This window comes from Ictalurus furcatus, chromosome 24, assembly GCF_023375685.1.
Source record: "Ictalurus furcatus strain D&B chromosome 24, Billie_1.0, whole genome shotgun sequence".
NCBI classification, from domain to species: domain Eukaryota; kingdom Metazoa; phylum Chordata; class Actinopteri; order Siluriformes; family Ictaluridae; genus Ictalurus; species Ictalurus furcatus.
Genome location: NC_071278.1, coordinates 11,089,148 through 11,114,502, shown reverse-complemented (window position 1 = coordinate 11,114,502; position 25,355 = coordinate 11,089,148). Strand labels below are relative to the sequence as shown.

The 25,355-nt window shown below is 38.8% G+C and overlaps 1 protein-coding gene across 1 annotated transcript; it reads right to left on the bottom strand.

Annotated features, from left to right (window-relative positions):
• Positions 1-16,634: 16,634 nt before the first annotated feature.
• chst12a (carbohydrate (chondroitin 4) sulfotransferase 12a) lies at positions 16,635-22,636 on the bottom strand. The gene is made up of 2 exons (XM_053612321.1): positions 22,269-22,636; positions 16,635-18,008 (listed from the first exon to the last, which is right to left on the bottom strand). Exon 2 carries the CDS (start codon positions 17,974-17,976, stop codon positions 16,666-16,668), a length of 1,311 nt encoding a protein of 436 aa, XP_053468296.1. The 5' UTR covers positions 17,977-18,008; positions 22,269-22,636; the 3' UTR covers positions 16,635-16,665.
• Between the last annotated feature and the right edge of the window lie 2,719 nt (positions 22,637-25,355).

The window sequence follows — 25,355 nt, the reverse complement described above, 5'->3', positions numbered from 1 at the left end:
AGCAGACATGCAAGCTCAAGCCATGACAGTACCTTTCTTCCTTTCTTTCTCCACACTTTGGCCTTTCATTCACTTTGGTAGAGGTTAATCTTGGTTCCAATCCTTTTTTTTCTTTTCAAATTCCAATCTGGTCTTATGATTTTTATTTACTTATTTAGTTTAAACTCACTCACTTTCGCTCACTCAATTTTTTTAAATTATGGAAGCATCTGTCACGGTCCCCGGGGGTAGTTTCATTCCGAACAACTAGAGGGCACCCTCTTTCCCCAGGTAGAACTTCTTCTTCTGTTGTCTCCCTCATTTCCTGTGTAACCATATCCATGTGTTTGTTATTTTCCCTGCTTGATTAGTGCTCATCTTAAGCTCCCCCTCAGTTTTTGGAGCATTACATCAAGTCAGGTTATATTTGTGGTTTTTGTTTCATTATGTTTGGTTTATGCACTGGTTGTTTATGTTTAGTATTTTCTAGTTTTTTTTGGGGGGGAGGGTGTTAGTTTTTCTGAGTTCTGGTTGTCCTGGTTCCCTAGTGTTTCCTGTTCCTTGAGCCTGTTTCCCAGTGTTCTATCGGCAAAAAAGAAGCTCTGCGTGTGAATCCGTCTCCCTGGACTCTACCCCGGTGACAGCTTCACGTTCTGAATGAAGCAAACTTTAGACTGAACATCCACTGATCTGCTCAATGTATCTGAAGGTATCAATTTTGTGTTGTTTATTTACAACTCGGGCTTTCCCCCTTGTGGAACTACAGTCTTTACAGCATTATCATCTGCACTGGGCCATTAACTCCAATCTCCCTTTAAGCAACAAAAGACTTAAATGTGCATAATTTTTGTTCTTTTAACCTTAATCCTATCCTTTCCAATCCTATCCATTAACCTTAAATTTATTATTGCAAAGTGTAATAAATCAGGACATTAGAGCACAGATGATGTTGTCTAACCCTACAAGCATTAGGAGCACAAAGTGAATATAATGATGATCTAATGACTGTAATGGCTTTTTTTTTTTTTCTTTTTTAAAAACAATGTTACTCTTTTATATTTAAGTAAGATGTTTGCTTTAAAACAAGTTACTCCAGGTTATGCAGGCTCATCGACAATCTTCTGTGGGTGAATCGTGCATGGGAAACACAAAGATAAAGGTCCACATGGAAGCTCAATATGGGTCCTTCACTTTAATTCATTGCCCCACACCAACCACTTCATAAATCTTCCTAAAAGGCGACATCATTACTTGGGAGAAAGAGCTGTGTCGAGAGGCAGGATGAGTTGACTTGTTAGTTTTTAATCAACTTGAATGTATTCCAATGACAGATGTGCTGTAGATCATTATAATGAGTAGCAAGAAGAAATTTTCACTTCCAGAAAAGGTTTTCACTTCTACCTTGCCATATGTGAACGATTTTGTTCACCAACATATGAGACCGTAGTTATCACCTTTTAATTGGCAGTGCAATTGACCATTATATATAAATATTCTTTGATACAGTATGCAGTTTATATATATATATATATATATATATATATATATATATATATATATATATATATAAAAATAAATAATCTCACAGATTAACCTAAAATTTTACCTATTTCTCCAAAAGGACAGACTATATTTTATGTAGTTATAGCAACAAGCCCAAATATGCCACTGGTTGATTTTACCATTAGCTTAATATGATAAATATTATATCAGAAGTCCCTTTCCACAATTAACACACTAATCACGTTCAGTCACAGCCGACAAAGATGCTGGTTTATTTATGATTAATATAACACTGTAAATGGCTTAATTAATAAAGTGGTCTAAACTAATATTGGCACCCTTGGTAAATATGAGCAAAGGAGGCTGTGAAAAATTTATTGTCTTTATTGTTTAAACTTTTGATCTTTTGTTCACAAAATTCACAAAAATACTCTGCACTCATGGATTTCAAACAATTGCAAACAAAACACAGGTTTATATTTTATATATATATATATATATATATATATATATATATATATAATAAAAATATGTGTATGTGTGTCTTTTGTTAAATGTTAAATATAGGTGTGCAACAATTATTGGCACCCTTTTAGTCAATACTTTGTGTTATCCCCCTTTGCCAAGATAACAGCTGAGTCTTCTCCTATAATGCCTGCTTAGGTTGGAGAATACATGGCAAGGGTTCTGAGACCATTCCTCCATACAGAATCTCTCCAGATCCTTCAAATTTTGAGGTCAATTCACCCCACAGGTTTTCTATGAGGTTTAGGTTAGTGGACTGGGATGGCCATGGCAGGATCTTGATTGTGTGGTCAGATTTTTGTGTTGATTTTGATGTATGTTTTGGATCATTGTCCTGCTGGAAGATCCAACCACGGCCCATTTTAAGCTTTCTGGCAGAGGCAGTCAGGTTTAAATTTAATATCTGTTGATATTTGATTTTTTTGAGTCCATATTTTCATGTATCCTAACAAAATGTCCAGGTCCTCTGGCAGAAAAACAGCCCCAAAACATTAAAGATCCACCACCATATTTAACCGTGGGCATGAGGTACTTTTCCATACAGCTACCTCTCTGTGTGTGTGCCAAAACCACCCTTCGGGGGGGGGGGGGGGGGGGGGTATTCCAGAAAGCAAGGTCAAGTTACCGTCACATAAACCCTGAACTCCAGGTTGATTAACCCAAACATTGCTTACTCTGGGTTTTCTGGTTCCAGAACACCTGTGAGGAGTAAGTTCAATCAACCTCCTATTGGTAACTCGGAGTTAACGCGCAGGCATGATGAGTACATAAAGACATTGTCAATGGATCGCTGATTTCAGGAGTTACCATGGAAACCCAGGATGAGCAAAAGCAAGCCGCATACGTTAACAAATCTGAGTTGGAGGTTTTCATGCATGCTTATTATAAATATAAGCCTATATACTGTGTATATATACACACAAAAAGTTCTTTCATTATGAAGTAAAATTAAAGATTGATCCTATTAGACCCATGTCATAACATTTAATAGATAAGTCTTTACTTTTAGCCCTCCATCAGTTTCTTAACATTGTACATAGTACATTGGCTAATAATATATAGGCTTCATAGTTGATCAGGTGTAATCCTTTTGGATCTAAAGAACTTGGAGCCAAGACAAAATGAACCACAAAAACATTCTCCATCCATCCATCTTCTATACCGCTTATCTTTCAGGGTCACGAGGAATCTGGAACCTATCCCAGTGAGCATGGGGCACAAGGCGGGGTACACCTTGGACAGGGTGCCATACAATCACATACACAATCACACACCCATTCATACACTACGGACACTTTGGACATGCCAATTAGCCTATCATGGACTGGGGGAGGAAACCGGAGTACCCTGAGGAAACCACCGCAGCATGGGGAGGACATGCAGACTCTGCACAAACAGGGCAGCGGTGGGAATCGAACCCCCAACCCTGGTGGCGTGAGGCGAACGTGCTAATCACTAAGCCACTGTGCGCCAAACATTCTTCAAAAAGGTAGTATTTCATACATTTCCTAAACTGTAACCTGACTTCTTGGGCCTACCGTCTATAATAACTTTCCTCTAGGTTCTATATAGCCAACAGGAACAAGGCTGAGGCCCGTAAAATGGGTGGGGGACCACCACCACCTTCACTTGGATGAGGAGGTGCACTCTCCCTTAATCAAGAGTGACCCATGGTCGATGGGATTCCAGGTGGCAGTTCATCAGAGTGAGCTGCCTCCCATGATATTAGTGGCTTGGCAAAATGTAGGTATAATATCTTAGTACTAATGACTTTATTTATTTATTTATTTATTTTTCCAGTGATTATATCCTTAAACACTGAAGATGAACAGAAACACTGCCACCGTTTGAAAAAGGCATTTTGAAATAACACTTTACTGTCAATGTTTCACTTGTGTATAATGCATGCTTATTTTATTTTACTGCATATGGTTTTGTACGATTGTAATTCCCCTGATCAAATGGCGTTTTTAAAAAAAAAAAAAAAAAAAAAAAAAAAAAAGCTGCACATAAAAAAGGCCAGGCTTGAAATTTTTTTAATTGCTGGAGCAGTATTTGCCTAGTGATGATTATTCTGTCACTTATTGTTGAATGGTAAAGCAATAAATACAAATATCTTTTTTTTTTTTTTTTAAATACAACCCCAATTCCAAAAATGTTGGGATGCTGTGTAAAATGTAAATAAAAACAGAATGCAATGATGTGCAAATCTCATAAACCATTTTTAGGAAAAAATATTGTCATTTTTAATTTGATGGTGGCAACACGTCTCAAAAAAATTGGCACAAGGGCAATAAAAGGCTGGAAAAGTAAGTGTTACTAAAACCGGAACCGGGTCGCGCTGGCACAGTGCAGCCGGATGTCGTCTTGAGTGGAACCTGTGAACAGAAACAAAAAAGTAATTAAATATACTGGGCATTGGTGGATAACAAAGTTAAAACAAAACATGTTATTTACTAAAAGCTGTGTCCACATATGTACATGTGTGAATTTTGGTTCTTAGATACTTACATATTTTACCTCCCTGTTGGTAGCGCCCAAAAGTGGTGGAGTCGGGCCTATAAAAAAAAAAAGACTCATTCGGAGTGTGGTAGGGTGGTGGATGATTGAAGTTTTGTGAGATAAGTGAGCGTGCAGCAGAGGTGCCGCAAGCCATTATTTTTCTGTGTATGTATTTATATATGTGTATATATTTGTTTGTTTTTAATTTTTTGCCCTCACCTGTAAAATATTGCATCACCGCTGGATTTTTCCCTATCGGCTGGTGCACTGTATATAAATTCCACCTTGCACCTACGTGCCACTGTGGGTTGAGCCATCATTTCACGCATTTTGAGTCCTCACGAGCCTCAACACGACTCTCCAGAAGACCTGCTGGATCACACCTTGTAGTTTTGGAGACTTTCTGACCCCAAGGCATAACTAACTTCTGCAATTGTCCAGCTGTGATCCTGGGAAATTTTTTAGAGGGGGTAAAGAGAACCCTCTCTATCAAAGATGGGGAGAAGTAAACTTCTCACTTTTTCATAGCATTCCTTAAATGTGTTGATAATACTACTAACATCCAATTTGCTGCCAAATGTATCTTGTATCTTCATTTGTGAAATTCTCTTATTGCTAACTTGGCCAAGTGTTTTCTTGGTTTGTTGCCCAGTTCATTCACTGTTTTACAAGCTGAAATTTCCATTCCGCTTTCTAGACACATTGGACGGGATGCCAGTCCCTTACAGATACATTCACGCCTAGGGGAAATTTGGTGTAATCATTCCACCTACTGGCATGTTTTTTGGGAGATTGGAGGAAACCAGACAACCGAGAGGAAACCCATGAACATGCAGAGAAACCCAGTAACAGGATCAGACTAGGGACCATGAACAGTATTTGTGGATTATTGTGGATTACCAAGATACAAAGCTTTGCTGGGTCTTTCCACACAAACTTCCTAAATACTGGTGTGTAGTCAGATATTACACCATATATTGCGTATTTTATGTGTAGTCAGATATTATCATGCAATAACATTGTGTGTATGATTAGTAAAAAAAAAAAAAAAAAAAAACACATGAACACCTGAAGAAAAAAAATATTTCTGATATATAATTCTTCATGTATATCTTTTTTTTTTTTTTTTTTTTATCTCTCTCTCGTTTAATCTTTAATGCCTGCAGTTGGAAAGGCATGCTTTTCAATTAATAATAAAGTAACACTAGATACTAGGTTCTGGATGGCCGCACCTGACCTTCAATTTATGGTGATACACTTCATTAGGAAATTGTGCATCAAGCAGTAGGCTATATAAGTAGATCAGACTTTGATTATTCCATGGTTTGGATGTCTACTGTGTACGTGTCTTCAGCAATAAAGTACCCTAAATGCAATTGCTTTGGCAGGATATTATCTAGTTTTGTAGCTAGAATTTTGATTCAGCGTTAGGTTGTGTTTCAATCCGCCATGTATTTTATCATGTGTATCACATTGTCTGTCATTATGCAAGATATTAAATATTTATAGTTTATTCTGTAGTGCAAAAGACACCTCAAAAAGAGGGAAGACAAAAACAACTGCTGATCCTGTTCTCTGACAGAAATTGATCTTGAAATAATTCTAATAATATCATTTGAATATTATCATCTTTGAGCACCTGCCCCTCTAAATATCTCTACATAGCTCTGATGCTTAATGTGTGATTCAACTGTTAGTGGATGTCACGTATTGATAGTCTGAAAAGAGGCAGTGGAAAGGATTCTGATGAATGATCTTGATGTCTGTATCTTTAGTTGAATTAGTGCCAGGATTAACCCTGGCTCAGCTGTTATTTACTGTTAGGCCACATCTGGATCCAGAAGTCTGGACCATTTCCTAGAGACAGAAAGTGGCAGCTGGCTGTTTTCTAATGCCACAGGCACACGGGTCAAGGGCACTCTCAAAGAACTACACTCACTGCATCATAAGGATCAAGGGGACAAGGGAAGAGCTTCATGAAATGCTTCCATTTTCGAGATCAGTGAAAGATGTACCTGTAATCACTAATGGATTTCCAAAAGGACACTGGAAGATGAAGGCATTGCTCCTAATCTAAGGTCATGAAATTTATTTGAATAAATAAAGGACCAAGTAAGTTGCCCCTTTAATATTACAGATCCTCTGAAATATATTCGCTTGCTTCCCCTTGTTTAACCTTGTCTTTACCATTAAAATATCTCCTTAGGTTAAAAGCGAAGTTGTAGTGACACTGACATCTGTTGGACTCCGTACAGCCTTAAGCATTGGCTCTAATTCAATAACAGAACGTTGTGTGATCACATTGACACACTGAGCTCACACTCTGGCCAGAATTAGCTGAGATCACTTGATGCCAAATCTTGACCACCTCCCTCTATAGTAAACCATGTGTAGACCTGAGCCACTTTGCAGGACTCCAGTTTAAATACTAATAGTACATACTGTATATAACTGTGTGGGTTTCTTTAACAGTCAGAGCTCAAGTCAAGTGTAATAGTTAGAGCTGTAAGCCTCAGGCTTTCACACTGTATGATATGATATTAATTCTTCAGGCAAAGAGTTAATATTTGACGATACCACTTAGTCTGCTGTGATACTGTACAATATGATATGGTGTGATATAATAGCCTCTGATCAATATGTGACCAGCTTTGTTCAGAATCTGCGGCCCACCGTTAATTCACCAATGTTGATGATCTAGAGAAGAGAAAGATTATTAAGCAGCAGAGTTACAGGCAAATCATCTTGCGCACCTATTTACACATCAGTTTAAAAATCTGAATTCTTTTTTTTTCCACATCAACTGTCTGCCCTTTTTTAATGATAATTGATTTGTCATTATCATCAATTAGTAGCAATTTCTAATAAATTATAATTGTCATGAATCTGAGAAGGTACTCTGACTACAGTACCCAGCAGCCACTGCATCAATGTCACATGACCACCTGCACCTGATTCATGTTTCTGTTAGCGAGCACTCATGTATATAACCACTTAGCCAGTTTGCACTGCATTTCTTGTCTCACGGTGTCTTACTTTACCTTTGTCCCAGTGATTGTGGTTTGTTTATTAGTTTATGTTTAATCTTTGCCACAGTGTTTTGCCTCTTAGTCATAGTGTTGTTGTATGTTTATTTTTGTTTGTTATTAAAACAACTGCATTTATGTTATTGTTTAAACGTGGTCTGTTCACTTTAGTTAATTACATTACCCACAGTGCCTTTTGACTAGCTGCTCATAGTGGCACCAGTGGGACCTAGTCCTTGCTTAATTTCATCTTTACCTGAAGAGAGCGATGCAGCAGCACTTTGGTCCTTTAGCAGTAATTTATTCTGTTCAAGTGGCTCGCTTCCTCATCTGTACACGCTGCTTAAACAGATCAGGTTCCAAACCTTCAACTTTCAGAGATCGTTGTTCGCAAACTAGCCAAGCCAGGTTTCTGCAGCAACTCAGCGCAACTGCATCTTAAAGCTGCATTTTTATTCTGGAACACTGAATCTTGCTCTTTTGTTTTTAGGAGCTAACAGCAAAGCCTGACTGTTATCCCTTATTTGTGAGATCTGTTCATTTTTTTTTCTCCTATTAAACACCATTGTAACTGCGCTAGCAATGCCCCCTTGTGACATTAGAGCAGCACACAACTGCTAACTGCTTCTCACAGGAATGACAAAATCACAGCATCAGTCAACAGCTTAGCATCAGAATCACTAAGCACATCACAAATATTTCAATACAAACACATGAATGTGTTTAAGGGTGGACGGGTCAAAGTGACCATACTGACCCCTGTCCACCTCCAAAAGCACCTACAATAGGCATGAGTATCAGAACTGGACCATGGAGCAGTGGAAGAAGGTGACCTGGTCTGATAAACCGCATTTTCTTTTACATCATGTGGATGACCGGGTGTATGTGTGTTGCTTACCTGGGAAAGAGATGGCACCAGGATGCACTACGGGAAGAAGATAAGCTGGCAGAGGAAGTGTGATGCTCTGGGAAATGTTCTGCTGGGAAACCTTGGGTCCTGGCATTCATGTGGATGTTACTTTGAAACGCACTGTACCACCTACTTAAACATTGTTGCAGACCAAGTACACCTCTTCATGGCTACGGTACTCCCTAATGGCAGTGACCTCTTTCAGCAGGTTAATGCTCCCTGCCATACTGCAAAAATTGTTAAGGAACGGTTTGAGGAACATGATAAAGAGTTGACGGTGTTGACTCGGCCTCCAAATTCCCCAGATCTCAATCTGTGCAATGTGCTGGACAAATAAATTCAATCCATGAAGGCCCCACTTCACAACTTACAGAACTTAAAGGATCTGCTGCTAATGTCTTTGTGCCAGATACCACAGAACACCTTCAGAGGTCTTGTGGAGTCCATGCCTTGACGGGTCAGAGCTGTTTTGGTGGCAGAAAGGGGACCTGCACAATATTAGGCAGGTGGTTGTAATGTTATGGCTGATTGATGTATGTATGTATATAAATATTCCTGACAGTTTTCTCTTGCTTTCCTTTAGATTGTCCGTTTAAAAGACAGTTACATGCTAGCTAGCTAAGTCATCCTCTCAGGCTCTAGGTAGCTCATGCTCAGTGTCTATATTTCCCTAGCAACAGTATTCCCATGACTTTAATTACTTGAATGACAAGTGTATCATGTATTTGCCTCCTCGAAGGCATGCATTTTCCCAACTTTCCTTTCAAACGCACATTAGCTGTACTTCTCAATGGTTAGGACAGCAAAATAGAGTCTGAAATTTCCAGTTGCTCACAAAGAGATACATGGATTTCTCACTATGACAGTTGGGGGGGGGGGGGGGAATACTTTTTATTACTTTTTAATACTAATATTGCATACACATCTAGCTATAATATGCACATCTAAATATAACACAAACATCTAGCTATAAAACACACACCTAGCTAAAACATCAGTTATATCAGTTGTGTGTTACTGCCTATATGATTATATAAAAAGTTTAGCTTATGTCCATGGAAGAAAAGTCTTGTGTAGTGAATTCAGGCTGAATCTATGAGAGCTGAGTTAGGGGATGGGGAAAGTAAAGATGAGTGTACAATGGCATGTTTATCATCTACAAAACATGAGATTATGGAAATGTTGGAGAAAACCTTTTGTTTGTGCTTGCAATGTGATTAAAACAGAGAGACAGAAAGAACATACAAAGAAGCCTGCAATAAAAGCTGGTGAAGTAGACTACTTTAGGTATAAGCACACGTTTTGTTGAGGTATTATTGGCACTGAAACTCATACAACACAGATGTGATATACAATACATGAGCAATATACATCATAAACACGCAGGAAATGGCATAATAAGTACATAGATAGCAATAAGTAGGCACCAATTCTTGTTCTGAGGGAAGGTCATCTCCTTGATGCTATACAAAACGTTATACAGAGGAGAATTTATTATTGTTATGACCCTGAGGATTAAATAAAAAAATCTTTCATTTAATAAATAAGGAAAGCACATGGCCACAGGGTGGTAACGCTGCTTTAACAAATTCTTTTCAGTGTCTGAAATGAAACAGCATGGAAGGAGCTATAGGAAATGTTCATTCAAGCGTTTTCATACGTGACAAGTATCACGTCCACCATGGACAACTCCCCCCCTGACCATCAGTGGGCACCCTCACTCAAATTTCTGAAATTCTTCTTTTGTGGTCTGCCCCACATCCTTGCTTGATTGTGCACACCTGTTTTGTGTTCCTCTAATTAGTTACCTCATTTAAGTTCTGTGTTTTCCCTCCTTAATTGTGAAGTATTGTGTGTATTGTTTGTGTTGTTGCCGTTATGGTATATTTGTGCTGCTCTGATTTTCATGGTGAGTTTTCTTTTCCTCGCCTTGCCTCACCTTGCCCCGCCCCGCCTTGCCTCACCTTGCCTCACCTTGCCCCGCCTTGCCTCGCCTCACCTCGCCTCAGTCTAGTCCTTTGTTTTAGTTTTTCTAGTTTTTGGTTGCTTTAGCTTTGGGTTATATATATATATATATATATATATATATATATATATATATATATATATATATATATGATAAATTTCTGCAATTGCATCCTACTCCCTGGGAATTCTTCACAACAAGTTGAATATGATAAACGTTCTTTAAAACTCCAAATGATCAAAGACCTCCATTAAGCCAAACTGATTTTGTGATGAGTAATTAAGCCACCTGAACCCCAAAGCAATGCCTCAGAATTTAAAAATGAGAAAACATGCTTTTGTAATAATTGCTTTAATAGCCTTTAGATGTATAACCATACCAGAAATATCATTTAAATGCTACTGTCTTGCAAATAATAATGGTTTTTCTGTCATTTAAACAAGCTTGCTTTGCGTCTTCTAGTGGTCAGTGTATGATAAAGACCCATGGTGATCCTTCAGTGTGGAGAGAATGCATTTGTGCAGATTGATGCAAAACTAATAAAATGCAGGTCTCCAAGCTTAAATTATGTACAACTGAGTGGCCTTTAATCGACATAGTCCTGGCCAAAAAAGCTCTCCTCCTCCTCCCCATCATACAGTACGTGTCTGCATTCTGGACTGACACAAGCACTAAATCAGCATTTTTACATGCTCCCAGTCCTGACTGTTTGAAACTGTTTGCTGGGGGGGAAGGAATCAGCTTCAGGACTATTTATGCTTTCTCTGTTCTTGGTATTCGCTATGGTTTCCTATTATGAAGAATATGTGATCCATGCCCCCTGACTTGGATGCAGAATTGGGTTTGCGTTTAATCTATTTAGCTTCTTGTGGGGGTGGGGGGGCTGACAGTTTGGTCAGAGTGTCAGGATTTTGCTCTTTATGCTTGTCAAAAGAAAACTTAGATGAAATCCTAAGACAATCTGTAAGTCTTTGTGCTCTGCCTGTGCATTTAAAGGAAACATGGGAAGAGTATGAGTTAAGAAACTGGAAGTGAAAGTGCCGTCAGTGTTTGGTTTGAGTCTACCGTCTCCACCAGACGACCTCTTAACATGGTGCTCCATCCCCTGACCTTTTAGACAGCCAAAAGAACTCAGCCTCAGGTTGTCTTGTGGAGCAAACCTCTGTGTGTGTGTGTGTGTGTGTGTGTGTGTGTGTGTGTGTGTGACCATCAGAAAACCTGGGAGCACCGAAGAAAACAACCTGCTGCTTTCTCAGACAGATTAAGAAATTTCATAAACAAGATTAACAAGATTTTCAGCCTAGAACGCTTAGGAATGAACTGAATCCGACTATTAATCCTAAAACCAGCTCCATATTTAAAAACGCTCATAAGGTAAACACCATGACAGTTTACTTATCCCGGAATAATGTTTCTAAACTAATCCTGAGCATCTTTATCTTGTGTCACTCTATGATTTTATGATGCCTAATGGTCCTATTAACTCTCCGAATGTTTAAGTGAATCACACATATCACATGTGGCTTGCAAATGCTCCGGGGGAGACTTAATGTCTGATTTAATATGAGTCATTAGATCTTATTTATGTCAGTGCTGCTGCAGATTCAGAAGCAGGCTCGTGGAAGGTTATGTTGAATGAATAAAGCGCTTCACTGCCACCTAGTGAAGTAGTCATAAAATACAGATGAGCGCAGTCACTAGTTAAAAAGTCAAAGCTGGAGTGCAAGACATTTGACTGCTTAAGCCTTTCATGCAGTGTCCACATTTAATCATAATTTGATTGAGTAAAATCCATACACGTGTGGGTTTGGTTTTTTTTTTTTTTTTTTTTTAACTGTAATTCCTTTCTAGAAGATATAACTTTTACCTGATTACTAGGTGGCAAAAATAAAACTCTGCAATTTATAGTCAGGAAAATGCAGTAATTGAAATTGTAATCTCATACATTGTTATTTTTGACTGTATGATATGTTCCACCATTGCTCATTGTTTCCATCCGGCAACAATTTACCAACTACCCCTCTTAATTGCGTTGTTTGTTTTTTATTTCTTTAAAAACAATTATATACATACATTTATTTTATTTAAACTAATTCAAGTAATACAAATCCATCCAAAAGAAACAAACATATATTTTTTATGTAAATGTAATAATTCATGCAGTAGAGGGTTCATTATATGGTGAAAATGTACGTTTGGGAATCAAAAAAGATTTTGTACTGACTCGATAATGTAGAAGTCATAAAATAAAAATATCTATAACAAAGTTTTGCTGAAAAAAATAGGGTGCTTAAGACTTTTACTAGTACTGTATACATTATATATTTATATATTACAATCCATCAATCCATCCATCTTCTATACCGTTTATCCTCTTCAGGGTCGCGGGGAAACCTGGAGCCTATCCCAGGGAGCATCGGGCACAAGGTGGGGTACACCCTGGACAGGGTGCCAATCCATCGCAGGGCACAATCACATACACATTCACACACCCATTCATACACTACGGACACTTTAGACACGCCAATCAGCCTACCATGCATGTCTTTGGACTGGGGGAGGAAACCGGAGTACCCGGAGGAAACCCCTGCAGCACAGGGAGAACATGCAAACTCCGCACACACAGGACCACGGTGGGAATTGAACCCCAGACCCTGGAGGTGTGAGGCGAACGTGCTAACCACTTAGCGCCTATTACAATCCATTTACTTTTTAATATGTGATATTTAGATTGAATTAAAATACATTCATATCAATTTTACAATAGCCATTTTAAGTACAGAAACAACAGGAAGTCTAAGAAATAATTTATAATTAAAAATAATTTATGCATGAAAAGGCTAAACAGAAATTGTGATGCATTTTGTGGCAATAAATATTTGACATAGTCAGAGTTTTACACCATGCATTAAGCTTTATTTTTTCTTTCAACATTGCATGACAAAAGGTCCTTAAAGTGAAATAAATCATTTTTAAAAAATAATTTAAAAAAACACCAGCCAAATACAAAACTGTATTCCAGATCAGTGCACTGGAGAATGTCTTTATTTATTTATTTATTTTTTTCTTCAGTTGATGCAACATTAAGAAATACACATTGCCTTTTTTAATCACAAGCACAGCGATTTCCCTTCAAATGATTTTCATGACATATTCCATGCAAACACAAAACCTCACATCATCCAGCGCATTTATCTGTCAACGTTTCCATGAATATGTGGTACAAGAACATCAGGAAATGCTGTGCGGATGTTTAACTGCGTTGTTGTTGTTTGAAAACTATGGGAATCAAGTGACAAAGATAACTGTGAAAATAATAGAAAAATTACTAAACAAATCTCACTAATACAGCCAGAATAAAAAAAAAAATTAAAAAAACACAAATTATTTCCCATTGTTTAACTAGGAAATGACAACAACAACAACAAAAAAAGAAAAATCCCAAATCTGACCCATTTACAAAAATACCTGTACATTATACATATTTATTTTTTGTGTAAACTTTTTCCTTCTTATCTTAAGAAAGGCACTGCTAGCACCCAGTGCAGTGCCTCCTCCAGTACAGCTGTTGATGTTGGTTTAAGCTTAGACGCACGCACGCACGCACGCACGCACGCACGCGCACACACACACACACACACACACACACACACACACACACACACACACACACACACACTACAACCTTCATCCTCTGACCTACTAGAGACACACTGTGCTTCATAACGCTTCTGCTCTCTCTACGGCAACTCACCAAAGCTGTAACACATTCCTGTTTCTCAGAAACAGCATTCTCATCCAATAGCAGAACTAGTCTATGTGCAAAACACAACACGCGAACATCCGAAACTTTCCACATAAAATTCCTCCCAAAGTCCCTATACAAGCTTACTTTATTCGAGAGCAAATCAGTCGCCTAAAGTTAATTGTTTACCGTTTAAGGGTCTTGTATAAAGATTTGTGCTTGAAGATGTGCTCCATGTCTGCTCAGCCTGCATTTAGACGAGACAATACTCCAACCAGGAATCGTTTGCTAAATGCTAAGTCTACCAGAACAAGCTAAACTTGTCCACAATCTTTGAACAGCTCTTGAGATATGTATGTTTAAAAAAAAAAAAAAAAGTAAAAAAGCACACGGCACACATGCTAGCATCTGTGGCACACTGAGGCTGCGTCCCAATTAGCGCCTGACCGATTTGATCGTTTTGCCGATTAATCAGCATCGTTAACCAGCAGTTTTCGGCAAATATTGACACCGATAGTTTTTCCTGGTTGCATCGGGAGCGGCTGAGAAGGGTCGGTTGTCATTATACAATACGAGAGCGGCCTCTGAAGGTGAAATTATAAACTATCACTCTCAAATTTTGTTGTGTTATTTGTTTGTTTGTTTTTAAATCATTTTGGATGTGTCTATTTTTTTGTTATTTGGAGTGAATAAGAAATCAAGGGAATGGTAAATTAAATGATCTAGTATAAATGATATAATGAATAATGAATGAAGAAAAGCTTAAATGCGACGAGGAGTTTGTTTACGGTGACGGTGCGTGTAACTAGGCAACGACGCTCTCTTCCGTTACATGACGTGTTAGTATGTCCCAGCACTTACATACTCTTTTGCCACGCACTCAAAACTATGTACTTTTCCTTCCCAAAAAGAGTCCATACTTTTAGTGCATAGTATAAGTAGGCGAATTGGGACGCAGAATGACGTTAAGAGAGAAACGAATACAAATCACGAAAGGAAAGATGCCACAATGATCAACACAAGCTCCACCTTGCCAACCCTATCGCCTTGATTTTAAAAAATGTCCTTTTGGCTCCTGTTAAATGTTAAAACATTCGTAAAAACAGAAGATGCTGTAACACATGTAACACTTTCATTAAACAGCAATAACAGAAATAATTTTTGTGGAGTGCATATTAGAGCCAATACTACTCAGGCGTTTCTTTTCTTCTTCTTTTTTTTAAGTAAACATCTGCAAATCCATTTGCACTCAATACATTTTAAATGAGGTCTGAAAAAGTGTTCGCATCCTGAGGTGGGTGATAAAAATGCAAATGCTAATGAGGTGATGTCTACAAACAAGCCATGCGTAATGAGTGCCAACAAAATGTTTTGATGCTACAGGAGTGCAGTGAATCCTTTCCTTTATAAAGCTAAAAGTACGTTCTTCCAAAATAACTGCTTCTCTTGGCGAAAAAATAGAAAAATATCCTATATATTCTATGTGCACTGCCCTAATGTGCAGAACATAGCAGTTGCATGTTCAAGCTGCATACTTCTTTAAAAAAATAAAAATAAAAATAAAATAAAAGGGGGGGGGGATGTATGACAGCTGATTGAGGGCACTAAGAAGAATACTTTACAAAACAACTATCATAATTCTCGTGTTTTTTCTAAAATAATTACAACCTAGATCTTCGCCTGACTTGACAGTACAGCAATGCATTCCAGACAGATGTGTTTTCAGAAGAAGATAAAAAGTATCAATCTAAAACTTTGAACGTAACATCTGTTAACATCTGTTTTCACTCTAATGAACTTTTTCTAATGCCTGTGAGATAAACAAACCGGAGCATTCCCACAGAGATAAGGGATGCAAATCAGACCAAAAAAAAAAATCTATTCATTAACCAAATTAATTACTAATGGAAGGCCGTTTCCGTCACAGAGAAAAATAAATAAATAAAAAAGGTGATTGCGATTTTTATTTCTCAGAATTGCGAGTTTAAATCGCACAATTCTGACTTTATTTCCCACTATTGTGAGTTAACGTCTCAATTCTGACTGTTTTCGCACAATTTTGACTTTACTACTCGCAATTACGAGTTTACGTCTCACAATCCTGGCTCTTTCCCCTCGCAATGTAGACGTCCACTTGACTCTGTACCTGAAAGGTGACTAATTTCAGGTAACGAGCGCGCGCGAGTGTCTGGTTTTCCTTGTCTTGACTAGATGTTGAGTGTTGCTCTGTTATAGCCTATTTAGAGAGAATGATAGAAGCTTTGTCAGTGCATTCTTTGATGTTTAAATTGTGAGGGGGAAAAAAACGTGCAATTCTGAGAAAAAGGCCGAATTGTGAGATATTAACTCTAAATTGCGGGGGGGAGGCAGAATTGTGAACTCAAAATTGTCTGAAAAAAGTCCTGAGATTTAAACTCTCAATTACCTGTTTTATTTTATTTCTCCATGGTGGAAATGGACAGTTGAATAACCCACAGCAAGAAAATACTTTGCTGACCAGAAACAAATTTCACTCGTGTAAAAGCTTCTCGGGTTTAGGATACCCAAACAGTCTGAAGTCAGCCTCGTAGAGCTTGTACAACTGTCTCCGTGATTCGTAAGGTATACTGGCGAACCAGTCCTGCTCCCAACTGCTGACAGTCCTGTTGTGATGACTCGGTGGGAACTGGACAACGTTGTCCACGCGCAGGATCCGCAACAGATGCTCAGCGTCCTCGTCCAAGGTCTCCAGTTTTCCCACAAAGTCGTAATTTATCTGGCAAGGGTGGCACAAGCGGTGCATCTGCCTCCAGTGCTCGTTAAATGGCATTTCCTTCTCTGTGTTCGGATCTAACAGATACTGAATAAAGTTTGAAAAGGTTGGTCGGATTCCAGCAGCGAAAGCGTCCACCACGGACGCCGGCGGGTCGACGTAGTTGCTGTATCTTTTCAGCATTATCACAGCAAATCGTTTGTAGAAGTCCTCGTTCTCCAGCTCAAACTTGTTGCGATAGGCCGAGATGAGACGCACGAAAGGATCTCGGATGAACAGGAACTTGGTGTACTTCTTGAGTTTGATTTTCATCAAATGACGAGAGAACTTGCCGTAGCGCTTCCAGAACTTGTTGAAGGTGAAGTGCACGCTGCTGTTGTGGATGAGCTCGACGGGGATGTCCAGAGGATCCTGGTAGGGTGCGCCGTTCACCATCAGGCTCTCGCTCAGCACGATCATGATGCGCTTCCAGTTGGTGCACGCCACCTTGGGGACGTAGCAGTAGATGATCCCGTGTCGATCGTCCACTATCAAGTGGTCCAGCTCCTTGTTGGGGATGTCATCAAATGTCCTGTTCTTGCCCGGGAAGTCAAAGCTGCTGTTGCTGCTGCAAAGATCGTGCATCAGCTGCTTCCTACTGTCCTGCCTTTGCTTCTTCTCAATGGCGATTGGGGTCAGGTGGATCTTCCACTCGCGCCTGGGGACGAATCGTTCTTCGGGTTTTTCTGAGGACTGGTTGTGAGTCTCACCGGGCGGCGTTTCAGCTCTCACTTGCTCTGTTGGGTCGGCGGTGCCTTCCAGGAACTGGTTGACAAAAGCGTCAATGTCGGCCAGGAACGAGCCATCCTTGTCGTCCTCGACTTTGTTTTTGGCAGCTGCGTTACTCTCAGGTGAGAGGCGGGATGGATGAGGTCCGGATATGGTTGTGTGCTGGTAAAAATGGGTGGCTCCAACATCATCCCAGTAGATGATGATTAGCAGGATCATGAAGACAGAGCCCAGGATAAGAAAGATGCGAAACAGCCTTGTCTTTCCCATTTTGTCAGGTTTGGACAGAGAGAGTTCCATTCTCACCGAAGCTCCATATCACCATCAGTCATCTGGATAGGAAGCAGTTTATCAAAGGAGAAGAGGGGGAAATAAATTAAGATGGATTCAACATCCTTAATTTAATTAATTTAATGTAATTTTCATACATATATAGCACGCACACACAGAACCTCTCTGTCTTTATATATGTACTTCACTTGCAACATTCATAAGCAGAGAAGAAAAATTTCTAATCAAATATCTAAAGTCACAAGCAGTCGAGAGTAAACCTGATTTGAACACTATGGCTGTAGGTGCCTACACAGCTCTGTTATAGTATGCTGGTGTTACTTGAACAAGGTCTAACCCTGAAATGATATTTCTTCAGAGAGCAGCGAGATTGTGAGACTTTTTACGTCCTTATTTTAATTTTTTTTTTAAACATGCGGGTCTATGTCATCAGAGGAAATGAAGTGACTTCATGGTGATTGTTCGATTAACTGTACAGTAGTACTCAAACGTGTCTGAACAGTAATGATGGGCAAACTGCTTTGACTGTGTATCCCACCATTGATTGTACAAAACATTTCGATTTTTAATTGCTTCTCAAACCACATGTTCATAGATCGCAGTCTATTTTATAGGCGATAAGATTTACTGCTAACAGATTGGAGAAAAGCACTGTAGCACTTACTTAATGGCTAAAATCCCAGGCGTATGATTGTGGAGTTAGTGGAGAAGCCAAATAAAATAGGACACATAAACTACTGTATCCAGAGCTACCCTGTGTGTCCTCAACAATATAATTCACATAATCAGTTTACAAGTATCGTGCTTCATATTCACATTCAATATCATTACATAACACATACACATTCAGCACAAAGGTATTTAGTGGGAATAAAACCCCAGGAGAATAAACAAGCTAGCTAACTGACTAAATATAGACGAGTTACTCTGACACGAATCGGTATTAATTAGGTAATTACAGTGGGGGAAATAAATATTGGACGCGTCAACATTTTTTTTCAGTAAATATGTTTCCAATGAGGCTATTCACATTAAATTTTCAACAGATTTTGGTATTAACTCAAGAAATCCACACATATAAAGAAATCCAAACATTAAAGTCCATAAATAAAGTTATGTGTAATGAAGAGTAATGCCATGGGAAAAACGTATTGAACACGCTAACTGAAATGTATTTAATACTTAGTGGAGAAGCCTTTGTTTGTAATGACAAAGCTTCAAGACACTTCCTGTATGAAGAAATTAATGAGCCGCAGTATTCAGGTGTGATTTTGTCCCATTCTTCTAAACATATTGTCTTTAAATGTTGTTCAATTGGATTGAAGTCAGGTGATTGACTGGGTCATTCTAACACCTTGATTTTTATTCTCTGAAACTAATTCAGAGTTTCCTTTGCTGTATGCTTTGGATCGTTGTCCTTTTTTGTTATACTTTTTGTTCTACTATCATTCCTCTTTGTAACACATAACTTTATTTATGGACTTTAATGTTGTGAATTCTTTCTTTGTGGATTTCTTGAGTTAATACTGATGTCTGGTGAAAATTTCATGTGAATAGCCTCATTGGAAATATACTTACTGAAAAGAAATGTTGACACGTCCAATACTTATTTCCCCCACTGTACATAACCTGATTAGCAAGCTAGCTTGCAGACTGTAAAATTAATAATAATAATGCTACCTCCCAGGAAATCCAGTGATACTAGTTAGATACTAACATTAAGTAGTCATAATAATTAAACATTTGGAATCTATCCTGGAAACACTCGGTCCGAGGTCGGAGAATTCACCCCAGGCAAGACACCAATCTACTGCAGGGAAGCGCACATGCACGTTTTTGTTTTTTTGTTTGTTTTAAATGAGAAGCGTTATGTTTGAAGAAAGGAAAACACTGCATTCCAGCATAACAACCTTATCCCATCTGTGAAACATGGTGGTGTATGTGTTATGTGCATGTAGTATCATGGTTTTTTCCTGTTTTGCTGCATCTGGGCCAGGACGACTTGCCATCATTGATGGAACAATGACTTCTGAATTATACCAGTGAATTCTACAAGGCGGTCACACCAGATACTGAAAGCAAAAGTACACATACTTTTACCACTCACAGATATATAATATTGGATCATTTTCCTCAATCAATAAATGAATAAACGCATAATGTTTTTGACTCCTGTGTTTAATTGGGTTTTCTTTATCGACTTTTATGACTTGTGTGAAAATCTGATGATGTTTTAGGTCATATTTATGCAGAAATGTAGACAATTCTAAAGGGTTCACAAACTTTCAAGCACCACTGTATGACGTACAATGTGCAAATAATTAACAATGGTATTTAAAAGACACATGGTTTCTTCACTATGTCAAGGCCCTTTGTGGTCACTTTTACAGCCTAAATAGTGGGCAGCTCTTTAATAAGTGACCTAAATTTAACAACAACAACAATAATAATAATAATAATAATAATAATAATAATGCATGCACATGATGCACAATCGATTTTTAAATTTAATTTTTTTGCATAATAATTTTTAATAATCTACTAAAATGGCCAAACTAAGGTTGCAAGCACACATGCGTATAGCAAAATAAAATAGTAAATGGTAACATTTCTCTTTCTTTCTTTGACAATAACCACTTCTGCTTTTGCACTTTTTAATTTGCTAGTAAGTTTCCTGGTGGACAGGGGAAAAGGAGCGAAGCATGGATGGCCAGAGATGAAGGCGTATCATGTAGGAGTCACAGCATCTGCTTATGCCACCATATGGTCTCATGACTGATCCAAATCCCACAGACATGCAGTACGCAGTTTATATAAAAGTTGCTATAATATAAATCCAACCTCATGTCTGGGTTTTCCCTTGGCATACTAAAACCGTATTCGGACTGGATTCGTTTTTTTTTTGACACGTCTCCTCAGTGATAAAACTCTCTCATCCGTACAGCAATAAAATGAGCACACAAAGAGCAAGTTTCTAAAAGGTTACATTTTCTATGAACCGGGATGTTCATATGATTATGTGGTCATATGATCACACACCATTCACAGCAGGGCATCCAAGCAGTCGAAGAAGCACTGGAGTAGAGAGAAGCCTGTACATTTCTCAGAGAAGGACGGAGAAAAACACTAACATGGCCGATCCGGAAGGAAATAAAGTCACAGAGGAGCTCCTGTAAAATACCAAATTACCCCAGAACCTGATTTCAATTTAATCCTGTTCGAATAGGGCTTACACTATTTGAAAAAAGTAAATGGACACAACCTCATCATCGCCTCGTTTCCTACGTCCCGATCTACTAATTAGCATACAAGACCCTGATTGGTTTAGGCTGGCAAGAGTGTTTTGTGAAGTCACAAAATGTTATGTCCTCTTCTTCATCCTTCTTATGCGGAAGTATCGATAGTACTGAACGGAAAATGTGAAACTAGCACTGAAAAAAAAACATGACCTACATACAAACCATTATCGTCATCATCATCATCATCATAACCCTGCTGAAGGAAAGAAAAAAAAACAAAACGATAGAAACCCTCAAAGAATTTTTAACGGTTATAATGGGAACAGAAACTGGAAACTCTAATAGATCCTGTAGGTCTCTACTGGTCATCTGTAGCCTTCTAGTGGTGGCATGTTATGTCTAGTGGATACCATTAAGAACCAATAGAACACCATTGACATTTGGTAATGGTTTTAATGGTTAGCTGCTGGTTTGTAATGGTATTTGTAGTGGAAACCGTTAGAATTTCTGTAACGGTTTGTTTTTTCCACAGCAGGGAAGACATCCAAGAGGGGTTAGTAATTTATAAATCACACTCCTGACTACAATGTTTTGCACTGATGTTATATATCCTATATATCCTATCTAAGGCTCTACTGCTTTAATTCTGCTGAATACAATGTAGCTCTTTGACACCATGTGTGTGTCTCTCTCTCTCTCTCTCTCAAACGAGCAAGAGAGAGAAACCTAAACCCATTTCCACTTATTACACAAACCATTACACATCTACACACAGTATCGTCTTCTTTATTCACTTCAAACAACTGTACTGAAATGATACTCAGAGTCTGGGCGAACACGTTTCAGAGACACTTTTTTCTCCATTACAAGACTCTCTCTCTCTCTCTCTCTCTCTCTCTCTCTCTCTCTAACAAAAACAAGCAGCACACAAGCCTCTGTTTGTTCCTGTCTCGAAACACAAGTTGTATAAAATGCACTAGCTTCTTAAACACCGATACAGAGGAGTAAACAACGTGTGTAAACATGGCTGTGAGTACTGTATGTATGTATGTATAAGCTCACCTCAAGACCCTCCACCCAGACGTCGTCGTCTCCTCCGGAATGATGTGCGGCCGCGTTTCACAAGATCAGATGAGATCTCGGAAACCTCGCGAGATTTCTGCAACTGCCGTTATCATTACACGGCTTCATAAACCATGAAGTTTTAGGTACTTGTCCTAAATAGTAGTTATATTTTAAAACATAATCGGTAAAACAAAATTTAAAAAAAACACATTGCGTGGGGGGAAAAAAGGAGAAAAAGGAAGCCTCGGCGTGAGTGTAAAACACGGCCAACCTTCTTCCTCATCAGCACCGTAGAATAACGGTTTAATAACAAGGCCACGGCCACGTCATCGAACAGGCTCCGCCCCCTGCGCACTTTAATTAGAATTCACAGTTAACTACTGTAAAATATTATAAACTCTTATGTAACAAATTTTGCCTTTCAAATCTAATCTAATGCATGTATGTTTACATTTTATATAACATGGTAATAAGACACTGCTTCCATCATTCGTCATTTCTCTTTTCTATTGCGATATTAAAAATACATACTATGCAGTACAAACACTGTATTTTTTTTTTTTTTTTTTAAAGAATGTGGACATCTGAGCATGATACCCATATATGCTTGCTGAACATCTTATTCCAAAGGCATGGCATTAATAGAACAATCCTTGCCAGTAGATTTTTGGGGGGGGGGGGTTCAGCCACAACAACATTAACTTTTTACCATGGACATTGTCTCAAAGCAGCTTTACAGAAACATATAAACACAGGATATAGATTTTAAGTGTGTGAATTTATCCCTATTGAGCAAGCCGGTGGTGAGGAAAAACTCCCTAAGATGATATGAGGAAGAAACCTTGAGAGGAACCAGACTCAGAAGGGAACCCGTCCTCATCTGGGTAACAACGGAAAGTGTGAAAATAAAAGAAAGTTCATTGTGGTTTTTATATGAAGTCTTTGTTGAACTAGTCCACTGTTCACCAAACGAGATCTGAGTGCAAAATTGTACATGGTAATTGTAGTCCCAATGCCATAGTAGCAACCATAGTTCCAGCATCCACAGCGAGAACGTCCAAGTGGAATTGAGGTCCAAAACTATTTCATGGTACTTCAAGGTAGGGCATCCGGATGGATCAGGCAGGTCCGGCGTGAAGAAAGTGTCAGGATCACTGGCATTTCCATATAAAATCATGTGTGGCTCGACAGAAGGAGAGAGGGAGATGGAGGTAAAGAGAGGGAGAGATTATTAGGTATTCTTACTATCCTGTGATTGATAAGACTGCGTACTTTGTACATTAGGCCTGCTGTTCCAGGTCATCCAACACAGAGGTGTTCAATCAGGTCGAGGTCAGGGGTCAGCACACATTGCTAGAGTTCTTCTACACCATCGGTTGCCAACCCTGTTCCTGGAGATCTACCTTCCTGAAGACTTCAACTCCAACCATAATTGGACCATCTAGTCATTGTTTTAAGAAGTTCTTGATCAATTAAAACAGGTGTGTTAGATTTTGGTTGGAGATGAAACCTGCAGGAAGGTAAAGTAGATCTCAAGGAAGAGGGCTGGTGACAACTGGTTTACATCAACATTGTCAAACCATGGTTGTATCCGAAATCACGTACCTACTGTACCTAATGTCATGGCATTGTCATGTGACCTACAACTTAAAAAAGGCCAACGCACTGCCTTCCGCCATTTTTTATTCTAACAGCTCTTCCACACCAGTCCCATTGCCTTTTGGGATAGCACAGTGTCCATGCAGCATCAGTAGGTCATCTGGATATTTATCACCTACTGTTTTATGAAGACTGAGAATTCGGTACTTCCACTACTACTACTGGTTTTCACTTACTGGATAGTAGGGATATTTGCCTTCATGGAGCTTTGTGCACAGGGGCATTGTCATGTTGGAACATGTTTGCACCCCTTAGCTGGAGTGAAGGGAAATTGTAATGCTATAAAGACATTCTAGAGCAGGGCTGGGGAACTCATCTGGGGTAGGGGGCTACAATATCACCTTAAACGAACCGAGAACAATCAGAAGAGTAAAAATTGAAAGTAACATTTATATAATCACCCAAAATGGAATTCTGAGGTAAACTTTCATATAACAGTCAGGATTAGGCTAACACACAACATGAAGGATAAAACGGATCATTTCACATCACAGTGAAATTGTAATTCGTTCTCAATTTTAATGAAATTTTCATTTCAAGGAAAAGAGGAAGACAACAGACTGTTGCTTTTTAAGCGCTGCAACCAACTTATTTACCTTGTTTGTCCGTACCTGGCCAGTATATTGTATTGTAATGTCATCAATTGTTAAATTCTTTGAGGATCGCCATTTGCTGGGAGCAAATTAAACACATTGTTTTTTTATTTCTTTCCCAGAAGAAATATTGTGTTGCCCATTTCTCTTGGAATATTCAGAAGCCAGCTTCTGTTTCTTTGAAAGAGACATTTTCACATACCCACATTTTCACATTACCTTGAAAATGCCCAAAGATTACTGTTGCTAATGGTTACTTGTAGGCACATATAGCCTAAGGACACAGTCAAGAGGACCTCTAATGGATATATAAGTAACTGCCATCTGTGTGTGGATAATTCTTTACATTTCCATTACACTTCCATTACTTGGCCCACGAGCCGCATGGAATCATCAAGCAGACTGGCTTTCCACTAGGTTTTGGAGCGTGGCTGTGGGGAATTGTGATCATTCAGCTACAAGAGTGTTAGTGAGATCAGGTACTGATGTTAGGTGGAGGTCTGGGGTGCAGTCGGTGTTCCAGTTCATCCCAAAGGTGTTCAGTGGGGTTGAGGTCAGGGCTCTGTGCAGGACACTCGAGTTCTTCCAGTCCAACCTTCTCAAACCATGTCTTTGTGGAGCTCGCTTTGTGTACAGGAGCATCATCATGCTGGAACAGGTTTGAGTTCAAGTGAAGGGAAATTATAATGCTACACTACACAAATACATTCTAGACAATTATGTGCTTCCTACTTTGTGGTAACGTTTTGGAGAAGATGCATATGGGTGTGATGGTCAGGTGTACATAATCCTTTGCCCATATAGTGTAGAATTGTTGCAAGAACAAAGCAGA

Coding starts and splice junctions, on each gene's coding strand:
- chst12a (XM_053612321.1), bottom strand. CDS start 17,976: ATGGAACTCTCTCTGTCCAAACCTGACAAAATGGGAAAGACAAGGCTG.